At 34.2% G+C, this 13,836-nt stretch overlaps 1 protein-coding gene across 2 annotated transcripts in view; it reads right to left on the reverse strand.

Moving 5' to 3' along the window:
* Window positions 1-13,836, reverse strand: part of LOC141812552 (TOM1-like protein 4) — a 49,495-nt gene that overhangs the window by 31,540 nt on the left and 4,119 nt on the right. For both annotated transcript variants that reach the window (XM_074700550.1, XM_074700551.1), the window contains exons 4-6: window positions 4,835-4,933; window positions 4,637-4,750; window positions 1,062-1,213 (exon numbers count right to left, since the gene is read on the reverse strand). In XM_074700550.1, the coding sequence (XP_074556651.1) occupies window positions 1,062-1,213; window positions 4,637-4,750; window positions 4,835-4,933 (365 nt within the window). The remainder of the gene's footprint in view (window positions 1-1,061; window positions 1,214-4,636; window positions 4,751-4,834; window positions 4,934-13,836) is intronic.

A 13,836-nucleotide genomic window follows, 5' to 3' on the forward strand; every position in this document is an offset into this window, starting at 1 on the left:
AGGATAATTTTATTAGGCTTTAATTAAATTTATTTAAATTATCCCAATTATAGCTAGAAGTTGAGTAAAATTATTAATCTAAAGTTATTTAATTAAACCCTAAATTAAAAACTTAACTCCGACCCTCTTACCCTGTTTCGACTAGCACAAAGAGTCTGAACGCATTGTCGAGCCCAAACAATGCGTTCAGGCTCGTGCGACGCATCCGAACTCGTCGTCAGACCCAAGCGATGCGCCCGAACGCGTTGTGGTGCACCGGCACCAGAATATCTCAAGATTTCAATCCATGACTAGAAATATATAAAAGCTAACATATGGTGATGCAGCGACGGCAACGACGACAGCATCGACAATGGTAGCAACGACGGCAACGCCGGCAACGACGGTAGTGCCGACAATGGTAGCAATGCCAGCGGCGGCGGCAGCAGTGGCGGTGGTGGCGGTTCTAGGTAGAAAGAGGTGAGTTATGGGTGACTTGGATTATGGAGTTATTTATGTTTTGAAAGAGAATAAGGTATTTTAAATTTTATTGACTTTGACCGTCTCATCCACCGCCTCAACTGCCTCGCGCACCATCTCATCAACCTTGCCTCATCTTTGACCGCCTAAGGCAATAGCAGTGCGATTGATGATGCCCGCCTTCCGCCTAGGCGGCTACCATTTAGAACACTATTTACATCAACTATATATAATTATTTATTTAATAAACAACTAATAATAAATATAAGGCTCAACATGTGGTTTGTCAAAAGTGACTTATCTACTAGTAATACATGATCACAATTAGATTCCCTATACTTTCAAGGTAAGACCCATAAATTCTGTCGGTCTAATTCAGTATGAGAAATATGTAAACCTTGGTTGCAAAGATACATTTTGAATTCAGTCTCATTCGGTAACAAAATTTCAAATTAAGAGCAAAGAATATCACCTAATATTGAACAAGAAGAAAAATTAATAGCAAAGGTTAAAAGTTAGCTGATAATATCCAATAAACTAGAAATTCAAAACAATGAATGATTAAATCAAGATCATTTTCAAAACTAAAGAGGACAAAGTACCTGAGGGCAGAAAAATCAGACTGAAGGGAAGCTTCTGCAGCAGCATTTTCATATACTGATGCAGCAGGCTGATATGAGATAGGATGGTTTTGCGGAGGGGTAAATAATGGGACAGTATTCTCAGTATGTGGTGGGAACTCAACTCCAGCAGCCTAAGGAAACATAATTACAAATTATGTGAAAGTCAATCCTCATAGAAAATACAGCACAATCAACAAGTGCAACACTAGCAACCCCGCAATGTAAAAATCCAAGAAAAAGCTCACAGTTACGTAATAAATATCTGTTGGTTCTCTAGGTCAAATAGATATGAGCAAAATAGAGCATCTCACCCCCACACCCCAACCCCAATGAAAAGAACACTTTTAAATAGCATAATCACACCCCATCCCCTCCTTATTAATTACTTTTAAATTTTTGATATGTTATTTAAATTTAATTGTATCATTATATATAATCATTAAAATCATTAAAAATTAATAATTAAAAGTACACATAAAATATTAAAAATTGACTTCAGATAATAAATTAGTTAATATAATAAAATATAGTTACATATCATGAGATTGAAATAAGAAATGAAAAGATATCATTTACTAATAAAATAAATTAAATGTTTTTTAAATTGTTTTTAGATTTTGTAGATTTTAATTTTTATTACTTTTTCCATGAATTGTGTTAAATTAATTAACTAAAATTCATTTATAGTGGACTAGTAAATTACCTAAGTTGTGACAAGACAATTAGTATTCTTTTATTATATAAATTGTTATTTTTTTATTTTTGAATGCTATTTGAATTGGAAATAAATATCAATAAGAAGAGGAGACTAGAATTATTTTGGAATAAAAAATGTAGGGGTCAATATTTAAGGAAGAGAGAAATATGGGGGAAAAAACCTAATATGCAAAAGGAATAATACAATTGAAAAACACTTATTTGACTTTAGCAAAAGAATTGACACAACAAATCATAGTCCAAAACTTTTAAAGCAAGTTGTCAAGATCAGTTCTACCTAAAAATACTCTTCATAGGATTCGGTCCTAGATCCATACGGTCCGAAAATTTAAAAGTGTTTATCTTCTAAAATTATATTAGGCATTTAGAGTATTAAAAGACAATTCCAAGCGATAGGTGCACTACTTAGCACCTAGGTAATAGGCTAGTCCTAGACAATCAACATTAAAATAATATTAAAATAGAAAAGAAAAGTGCATTAAATTAAAAATGACTAACATTAATGTATCATATGTAACAATTATATTCTTAATTAACCAAAATAAATTTACAATTAATAAGTCAGAAATTGTAATTAATATAACAATAATAACAATCGAATCTTCATCCTACTAAGTGGGGACAGCTATATAGATCCTCATACGCTATTGGACTTAATCTCTTACTATATCATCATTATATTGAAATGAATTAACCTAGTCTTCTTTAGTTTTTGTCTTCTCAATTAATGTGTATATTTGTCATTGTCTCACATTACCTAATTTGAATATTTATCAGTCGCCTAAGTACATATTCATACCATCTTAAATGTGTCTATCAGAGTTTACCCTCAATAAACGCAACCTAAACTTTCTCTCTAATGTTTTCATTTCTTATTTGTTCATCCTCGTATGTCCACACATCCACCTTAAAATCTTCATCTTTGCGACTCTTATCTTCTCCTAATGTGCTTAATTCATAACCTAACATTTAGCTTCATATCACATAGAAGGTATAACCACTATTTTGTAAAACTTTCCCATATGTTTTAAAGGTATCTTATGATCACAATGAACACTTAATGTTCTTCTTCATTTCAACCATCCTACTTGTATCCTATATACAACATCTCTATCAACCCCTTCATCCTTTTACAAATAGGATCCTAAAGTAAAATAGGATCCTAAATACTTTAAAACTCTCAGTTATATATAATGTCATCTACTATCTTAACAATTATCTTATTACATCTAATACTATTAAATTTAAATTCTATACATTTTATTTTTACTAAGCCTAAAACATTTTAGTTCCAGCATAGTATTTTCTCATTCACATGACTCATCAACCAAAAAATGTCATATGCAAATATGTACTATAATAACGTATTTTGGATATGTCTAGCGAGTTCATCCACAATCAATATAAAAAGATATGAACTTAAAGTTAATCCTTGATGCAACCCTATCTTATATTATTTTATATTTGACTTGCCACCAAAAATAACAGTTGTAAAATCCAAAAAAATATATTCTAAATGTAGTGAGATTAAAATGAAAAAAATTAAATAAATTGCAAGAGAATAGGGAGAACACAGTTAGGGAAAAGAAGAAAAAAAATGGTCAAATTAGTGTAGACTGTCAAAATCAGAAGAAAAAGTGGAGGTGAAAATTTTATGGAGTCGGAGGCTCAGGAAGATAAGAACTAATGGAGATAATTAAATTACTTTCTATTATCAAATGATATAGTAACTTATTAAAAAAAATGTCTGATTTTTTCACTTAGACTGCCTAGGTGATCCACATATGTTGCTTTTTAAAAGGCCACCAAACAAAGACCGCCTTTAATAAGTGCCTTGTGGAAGTGTGTAGGCGGCTGCCTTTTAAGACAATGAATTTATAGTATGTATCAATTTCTGATATCGATAAGTATTAAGAACGTTTCAAATTCTACACCATTTAACATTTACTAACATGAAGCATAATTAAAATTATTCATATAATAAATATATAAAATATAAATAATGGAATATAATTGTTGAAGGGGCATTTTACATAGCAGTTAGTAACTTCTTTAAGCTAGATGACAAAGGCAAGTTGAAAAGTATTCTTCTACTCAAGTTAAAATGATTTTTCATGAAATTGAATTCCTATAAACAATATTACATGAGTATTGTCTATTTTCAGTGAACATCAAGCTTCAAAATATAATTGTGAATATAAGAATTTACATTAACTAAGGAGGTTGTCCATTGAGGAATTGGAAGAGAAAAGATGGTTGACTTTCAGTGTTCATTAAGTTCTATGTAAGTCTCCGTTGCTAGCAATTCACAAAGTATTTAGAGCACTTCTCATTGAGTTTACTTGCTCTCACTTTATGCCTCACTCCAACCCTAATTAGTTCAACTAGTTAAATTATATAATCATTCAATTATCAAACATGCTCATATCATCCACAAAGTACAGAATAAAGGCGAATTAAGACATACAAAGCATGCTATTAATTACTTGAGAGACAAAATGCATGCCAACATTCCCTGAGGCTAAAATAAAAGCTTGAAATTGTTGCATCTAGATAATTAATCATAATAAAATGTTGAGTTCATGTTGTAGGAAAAATTAAAAGGAAGCCAAAAACTGTGTTGAGGTTTTCCCCTCAACATATTAAGATTTTATTAGACAAAATTCAGATTGAGAAGGCTGTTATGAATGATTAATCAATTTCATTAAGCATATAAATTACTGATTTAGTTAAATGGTTTATCAAACTCAGGAAGATGGATTGGGGGAAAAAATCACAAATAATTAAGGTATTAACTAGGAATAAAAAAGAATAAAGGTGCCAGGACAAATGCATACTCTAAGTTCTTTGTATGCACCATGATATTGGGGATATTTTCCTCCTGCTCCTCCAAAAGCTTCTTGCCATGCATCAATTAGAACTAGTATCTTTTCTGTTACATTTAAATCTGGCTGCAAACATAATTAAGAAATAATTCAATGGTATGAAAGGAGCTAACAATAGCAATACACATCATCACTAGAAGTAACACTTACTTTTTTCTTCACTATTTTGACCATTTCATGTAAAATATCTCGCTCGACAATTTGTTGGTGAACATTGTCCCCACAATTTTTGCTCAGAGTTTCTAGCACCTAGTAAGTTTTCAGAAATAGTATCATCAATGGAATCTAATTAGGAACAAAAATAATAGATATAATAAAGTTCTAAGGCAAAAACCAAATAAACCAAAGGTAGAAGGATGGCACAGGATGGCACTTGGGAGACATCAGTTTCATGATTAGTGTAATAGTCTAATTTTGCCAACCAACTTCAGTTTTCTTTTGACTTGAATCAATCATACTGATATTAAGTTGCAATTAGTTTAACTTACACTACCTAATAGAATTGCACTTAGAATAATTGAAACGGGCTATCTGAAATAAGCTAGATGGTTTTGAGTCTTTTGACCCACTTGAGCTCAAATTGATAAACTGCATGCCCGCTCCTCTAGTTATTTGGAGAAGAAAATCAGAAACAAATTCAGCCTGTGCCTCTCTTGGAAAATTTTTTCCAATTGTTCATTTTCCACATCAAAAAAATATATATCAATAAAAAATGTGTCGATACTAATTCTTTTCCTATTTTTGGGAAATATCACGCATCCTCTGTATAAAAATAACATTTTTAAAAAATTTATGGAAATCATTCAGAATACTGTCAGTGTACACTTGCCCTTCTTATGCATCAGGATATGAACAATTTGTTGGTAGTGGGAGTAATGGGAAATGTGGATAGTTACCAAAACTACCCACTTGCCTCATGACTTATCCCACTACTCTCCCTTCTTTATAAAAAAGTGCGTCCAAGTTCCGAAGGGAGGGGCTGTAGAATTTTTCCAGAAAGTTGTGTGTCTTGCAAAAATCTCTCCGGAGGAGGAACATCCATTGTTGATAGGGATTTGGTTCGTGAATAACGAAGAGTTGTTCGATCTGTAACATCCTTCTGACGACAAGTACGAAGAACAAGATCGAAGAAAAATCGTTGTAAGTGTTTACAGTTTTATTTTTTTATTCGATAATTCATGCATTCGAAACAACAATGGTATCAGAGCAGCAGATTTTGAATGCATGATTTTATTTTTCGATTATCTCATGATCAGTATGTTTAGGATCAAGCAGATTTGATATGCATGTTCGATTATACACACATTGCATATAAATTGAATATATATATATATATATAAATAGCATAGCATTGTTCATGCGGTTCATTGATAATATGAAAATATTGCTCATCATTACACCAAAATTATGGTTCATGAACCATAATTATATTGTTCGTGTGAGAAAAGGCCAAGGGTTACGACGCAGCAGACTTGTCCCCGAGGCATAGCTGATGATTACGACGCAGCAGACTTGCAGAAGAGAGCAAGGGTTCGAATCCTGGTGAAGTCAGGCAATACCCTCCTACATCGTGACCAACTGCAGTTTCTCGATTTATCTCCTCACAAATGGTCGTAGGGCCGATCGTGTGGGACCGCTAAGGTGGCGGATTCCACCTTTTTGCAGAAGAAAAGTGTGAGAAAACAAATGATGAACAGTAAGTTTCATGTGAAAAAACATTTTAAAAAATATCATGAATAGTCATGATACTATTTATAAAAAAATAGAGATTAAATTCATGCGGTATTACTGTTCATATGTTTTTATTGTTCATACATTTATTTATGAAATGCATGGGATGAATAGTAATCATTTTTTTTTGAATATTTTTTTATATACATGTTTTAAAAAAATATTACATTAGAAAAATTGAAAAGTGGATGTGTTTTTCATTTCAATTGAATTGAAACAGATGTGATATTTTCATTTATTGTTTCAATTGGATTGAAACAAAATTGGGTTAAAAAAACATTTAAGTTTAGACAAAAATCCAATTAGATTAGTTCTAATGACAAAGACTAAATTTGCACTCGAGACTCGGCAACCCACTCGGACTCGATCAGTCGAGTACTAATAAGTGTTTTGGCACTTGGGAACACAACTGTCGAATGGTTTGGCATAACTATCGAGTCGTGCCAAGTGGCTTTGGCACGAGGATGTCAAATGAAACTCGGGATGATGAATCCGACTCGGACTCAAATTTAAACAACTTGGACTTGGTTGACTTATAATGCATTATTCGCAAATCGAGCGACTCGGATATGCCAAATGGATATTCGAACTCCATTAACAGTGTGACTCGAGGTTGCCCAGTGGAGACGCTAGCCAAGTCGTCCGAGATGTACCTATTCGGATTCGACTTCGACTTGAGGAGTCTATTTTTTGTCGGACTCAAATAAACGAAGTGTAGTAGCACTCGAGGTGCTCAGGAGGAGTCGATCACACTCAGACCATTTAGAATTTGGATCCAATAGTTGATCGGACAGTCGACTAAAACTCTTAAAATCGAGAAAATTTATTTTTCTTGATTGTTTATATGTGTTCTTAGCGTGTTAGTTATATGCTTATTTTAAATTGAAATGAACTAGTTTTGTTATTGGTTAGTCGGTTTTATACTAATTGTATTAATTTCAATTTCAGATGGTACGAACAATATGCATTATAACTCGTTGTGATGTGTTGCGAAATAAACTGAGGGAGGCTATCGAGGAGATAGTATATGATCTTGTTTATAGAGTCAAAGGACACATGGGAAAGCTTGATAAATTATTCTGGAGACTTAAGCAATAAAATTTTCCTATTCTGGATAATTACCGAGATTTAAGCTCTGGTTCGATCGCTATCGAAATGTCTCAATGAAGTAGCACACTATATATGAGGGCGCTATAAAAGGCATATCACGTATGTGGAGATGAAAAAAGAGAACTACTTCATCATCTAATCTATGTGGATAGTTATGGAACACCTCCCTGAGAGGATCCTAAAGAAATTGAGGTGAATCCAAAAGAGAATCCAAATGTGGATTCAAAGAATTAAGAAGATCGGTCTGCCTAAGAATGTCCTAACTGAGTCAAGAAAGATAGAGATTATGTTGATTACTACTGCGCTAGTGTCTGTCCTAGTGGGAGCAGTAGTGACCTATCTAGTTTTTAGAAGTTGTTTATGCTATGAGTTAGCAAAGTATGTTATGTGTTAACAAAGTTGTAAAAAGAGTGTTATGTGTCAACAATCTTAAATTTAATGATGAGTTCATTTAGTTCATCCAATGATGTGTTCATTTCATGATTAGTTCATTTAATGATGTGTTCATTTTCATGATTTGTTCATTTAATGATGTGTTCATTTGATGGAATGTATGTAATATAATTGATCAATGTTGATTAGATTGAACAATACGAATGATGAGTGGAAATATAGTTATCACTTGATTTTGTATATCAACTCAGATTTACATTGAGTCAATCAGAAAAAATTACATACATATGATTTATACTGAATAACTAATAATGTATTTATTTATGATAGATCATGACTACTAAAAATATCATAGCTGAACTCAATAAAGGAGAAAAATTAAATATGGATAATTACAAGATATGACATCTCAAGATATGATATGTTCTTAAGGAACAAGAAGTTCTGGAGACTATCAATCAGGTTATGGAATAACCTATTGATGGTCCGACAACACAACATAGACATGATATTGATGTCTATAAGGCATGGATGAAAAAGGACTCTACTGCTAAGGGTATATTGATAACTTCAATAGTAGGTGACTTGATTTTTGAGTATTAGTCATTACCCTCTGCTCATGCTGTTTGGGTTGCCCTTAGAGAAAAATATAGTGAAGTAAGTCTTAATAAGCTTCAACAACTAACAATTAAGTTTGACAGTTATAAAAAACATCTAAATATTTCTATGGCTCAACATCTAAAGGAAATGACCAATATGATTCGGGAGCTAAAGACTGCTGGTCATGAGTTAACTAATGAACAACAGGTTCAGGCAGTAATCCGTTCCCTTCCTAATTCTTGGGAGACGATGAAACATAATCTAACACAGTGAAAGTATCAAGACTTTTACTGATGTCTCATGCCATGTTAAACTGGAGGCGGAGAGAATTGAATCTGCAATGATTTCTAGACAAGCTTTTGTAGCTGAAGGTTCTATTAGAATATCTGGATATAAGAATAAAAAAAAATAGTTCAAGAAGGGAAAGGAAAAAAAGCTGGTGCTGCTGGTGCTGAGCTGAGCCCAAAAAAGAAGCAATTCAAAGGAAATAAACATGGAAAGAAACCTAAAAGCAAACTGTCTTGCTTTAACTGTAGCAAGAAGGGTCACTTCACTCGGGAATGTACTGAGCCAAAAAATATATATCCATGTTTATCTTTCATTCATGAGTATAATATTGTTAGTACAGTATTTTTAATTGATTCTTATCCTTTATGGATTATAGATTCGGGAGCAATAAATCATATAGCACGTGAGCGAGCTACATTCGTGGAGTACCGTCGAGGTACTAGCTGACAACAAATGGATATATGTAGAAAATAATGCAAGAATTGAAGTCAAAAGAGTTGACATTTGCAAACTCAACCAACATGGTGGACGTACTTTGCTTCTATATGATGTCCTTTATGCTCCTGAAATTAGATGGAATTTAGTTTCTATTAATTATCTTCTTGGATTGAGTTATTGTATTAACTTCTACAGTCTGATGTATGGAACTTGGAATTAAATCTGTGTTAATAGGATATGATTTTTTAACGAATGGTTTCATGGTTCTTGATGTAAAATCGAATACTAATTATGGAATTGATGATTTTTTTCAAACATTAATGTTCCTGCTTAAGATCGTCTTCCAGATGAGTCACCAACCACCTGGCTTGTAGGTTGACGGTCAAAGTTGCACTCACAAGCAATGAGGGAGCAAGATACCAGATTCTCTGCAAAGGAAAAGAAGAGGGTGAGAACGGAGGCCAAGGGTGCCCTGGCTCAGCCGCTCCGACGCTCAAGTCAGGTTGCTGCAGGAGAGGGAAGCACGAAAATAAAGTAAGAGTATTTGTGGCCGAGCGAGCGTACCTGTACCCGCAAAGGCGGGGTCGTTATATAGAATTACGAGAGAAAGACGTCATATCTTAATTAAGGAGAATATCCCATCAATGAAGATTTTGTCAAAGGAGATATCACATCATTGGTAAAGAGAATATCCCATCACCGTTGCCGCTGTAGTAAAAGGTCCTATCACTCATGCCTGATACAACATCAAGCTATGTCATCATAAATCATGATGCATTAATAGGACAGATGAGCTACCCCAAATATCATATCATAGCACATGTCCTTCTGGCGACGATCTAACAGAATGAATGATGGAGTATTAGGAGTCGGACTCGGAAGGACTGACCTGATTGAACATTGAGCAGGGCACGGGGCGAGTGAAGCTTAGGCGACAAAGAGAATCCAAGCCTAGGCTACCCGAGATCGGGAGCCGAGACGCGGCCCGAGATGGAGCTCGGGGCTGAGTGGAGACTTGGTGGGGTGTTGAACCCGAGTGAAATAGTCGGGTCTTGCGATTCGGGTCGAGCTGGCTGCCGAGTCGAAGAGTTGGAATTGAGCTAGTTGCCGAGTCAGAGAATTGGAGTTGAGCTGGTTGCCGAGTCGAAGAGTTGGAGTTGAGTTGGTTGCCGAGTCGGGATCTGACCACCTTTCCAGGGTTAGGAGCATGAGCATGGAATTCAGTCATGGAGCCGGAGTGTGGGACCAAGCTAGTCAGCCCTAGAGTCAAGTCTTTTGTCTGACGTGTCGTCTCCAATCGAACCGGATCTTGACCTTCTAGATCAAGTTATACCGACCAATAACACGAGTTCCTCCTCAAGACTAGTCGAAGAAAGCGCAAATCAGACTGACTAGACCAGTTCTTTGGCACAAGCCGGAGCCAGACATAGGTCGGGGAAGTTGTACGCAAACCAATGACTCTTACTAGTGATGCTGGTATTAGTGATGAAGTTTGACATACTAGATTAGGACATATTGGACAAGAATGAATGAATAGATTAGCTAAAGAGGGACTGTTAGACACTCATGGTAAGATAAACTTGTCTGTGTGTGAGCATTGTCTTGCTGAAAAATCAACTAGGAAACTATTTGGTAAGACTATTAGAGTTGAATCACCATTGCAATTAATTCAATCGGATATTTGTGGCTTAATGAATGTGAAGGCTAGACATGAAGCTTCCTATTTCATTACATTTATTGATGACTTCACACGTTTTAGTCATGTGTATTTAATTTCTCATAAATATGAAGTATTAGATTATTTCAAACGTTATATGAACGAAGTTGAGAATCATTTGGATCGTAAGGTTAAAACCTTACGCACTGACTGTGGAGGTGAGTATTTGTCTGATCAGTTCAAGGCAATATATAATGATAAAAGGATTATTAGACAGCTAACAATCCCAGGAACTCCTCAGTAAAATGGGGTTGTTGAAAGAAGAAATCAAACTCTTCTAGATATGGTTTGGTCTATGATAGCTCAAGCTAATTTGTCAATTTTCTATTGGGGAGATGCATTATTAGTAGCAACCTATATACTTAACCGAGTGCTTTCTAAATCTGTTCCTTCTACACCTTATGAACACTGGACAGGCAGAAAATTAGATTTGAGTAATCTGAGACCTTGGAGGTCAGCTGCCTATGTTCATGATCGTACTCACAAATATGAAAAATTAGGACCTAGGGGTATAAAGTGTATCTTTATAAGGTATTCTGAAATCTCTAAAGGTTATGTTTTCATTGGTGAGCAACAAGATAGAACCATCTCTGAATTAGAATCGAGAGATGCCACTTTTCTTGAAACTGAGTTCCTAACTAGAGGTGACATTGATAAAACTATTCCACTATTTGAGGAGGATGATATTTTGTCTTCACAAGGGATGCCTGAAGCTAGACAACCCAGTGGGAGTGATTTATCAATTAATAAGATGATTTCTCAACAGTTCAACCTGCAAAGAAGTAGTCGTAAGATTATTCCTCAAAAAATATTTGATATTGAGAATGAGGCATTAATGATTCTCCTAATTGACGATGAAGAACCTCAAACTGTTGTGGAAGCATTGAGATGTTCAATTAGAGAAAAATGGAAAGTTACAATGGATGAAGAAATGAGGTCAATGAAAAAAATCAAGTTTGGAAATTAGTCGATCTTCCTCTTGGCCCAAGGGCTATTGGGAATAAATGGATTCTCAAAATTAAGAGAAAAGCAGATGGATTGATTAATAGATATAAAGCTCGTCTTGTTGCAAAAGAATATACCCAATAAGAGGGTATTGATTTTAAAGAGACATTTTCTCCCGTTGTGAAGTTTGTATCAATATGAGTCATTTTAGCTATTGTAGCAAAATTTGACTTGGAATTACATCAGATGGATGTAAAAATAACTTTCCTTAATGGTGAGCTTGATGAGGAAATCTATATAACACAGCTAGAAGGTTATATTGCTGCAGACCAAGAGAATAAAATGTGTAGACTTAAAAAGTCTATATATGGTCTGAAGCAAGCATCAAGATAATGGAACATAAGATTTAATGAAATCATTTTATCTTATGGTTTTGAAATGATCAATGAAGATCATTGTGTTTTCTTGAGAAAGAAAGAAGGAAAGTTTGTCATTTTATCATTATATGTTGATGATATGCTAATAGCCAAAAATGACATAAAGTTTATGATAGAAGTCAAAATGTGGCTTTTATCACAATTTGACATAATAGATATGGGAGAAGTTGAGTACATTTTAGGAGTGAAGATCATAAGAGATCGATCAAAAAGACTTTTGGATTTGTCTCAAGAGGCTTATATCACTAAGATGCTACACCATTTCAGCATGTCTAATTGTAACATTGAACAGACACCTATAGCAAAAGGTACTGTTCTGAGTAAGAAGTATGTGTCATAAGACTCCTAGAAGAAATAGCCGAAATGAAGAAAAAATCATATGTCAATGTCATTGGTAGTTTGATGTACATTATGTTGTATACACGTCTTGATATCAGACTATGTTGTTGGCTTTGTTAGTCGTTTCCAGTCAAATCCAGGATTGAGACACTGGAAAGCGGTGAAGAGGATATTCAGATATCTTAAAGGGACAACAGATTATTGTCTCTGTTTTCAAGGATCTAATATGAGCTTGAAAGGCTATACAGATGCAGATTGGGCAGGAGATCATAATGATAGAAAATCCACATATGACTATACATTCTTGCTAAATGGTGGCGCCATCTCATGGAACAGTAAGAAACAGGCTTGTGTAGTACAGTTGACAATAGAAGCTGAGTATGTGACTTGTTCAGCGGTTGTGCAAGAAGCCGTCTGGTTAAGAAAGTTTTTGAAGCATTTGAAGATTGATGAGGACAGTGAGAGTCCTATTACAGTGTACTGTGACAATCAAGCTGCGATAACTTTTTTTAAAGATCCCAAATATCACAGTAAAAGCAAGCACATAGCTATAAAGTATAATTTTATAAGGGATATCATTGCTAAGAAAAAGATAATTCTTGAGTATATCCCTACACGTGCTATGCTTGCAGATCCTTTTACTAAGTCATTGATTAGAGAGTCATTTCAAGGACATGTGAAGTCTTTGGAACTTTGGAGAATGTAACATATTATAAAATAATCAAATATTATAAGATATTTATTTATGAAATGTCATGATCTATTCAGTGTATATGTCTTTATGATGTTTTAGATAAAGTCTCGGTGAACATATTGGCAAATTGATATTGATCCTCTCACATGGAAAATCATCTTTATTTATTAATTATAAATAGAGGTAAGACTATTACTTATGAGGCAACTAATGAAGTTGTGAATAGAGACATACCTGTAAGTTGGAGTCGCCTTGATAGTTGTATCAAGATGAGATCATTTGTGAATTAATAATGATCGGAGTAAATGAACTCACCATTTACTAAATCTATAAGAAGCCAAATTAGAGTTCATGAGTTGATTTAGGATTAGACATTGGGAATGTCTAGATCAAAATCTGTACGATGTTTGAAAATAACATGCACTCTTTATTAGTAAAGAGAATAACATTGTAATATGTG

Source organism: Curcuma longa, chromosome 19, assembly GCF_044706935.1.
Source record: "Curcuma longa cultivar G26 ecotype Majalengka, Jawa Barat chromosome 19, ITB_CL_G26_1.1, whole genome shotgun sequence".
Taxonomy (NCBI): Eukaryota; Viridiplantae; Streptophyta; class Magnoliopsida; order Zingiberales; family Zingiberaceae; genus Curcuma; species Curcuma longa.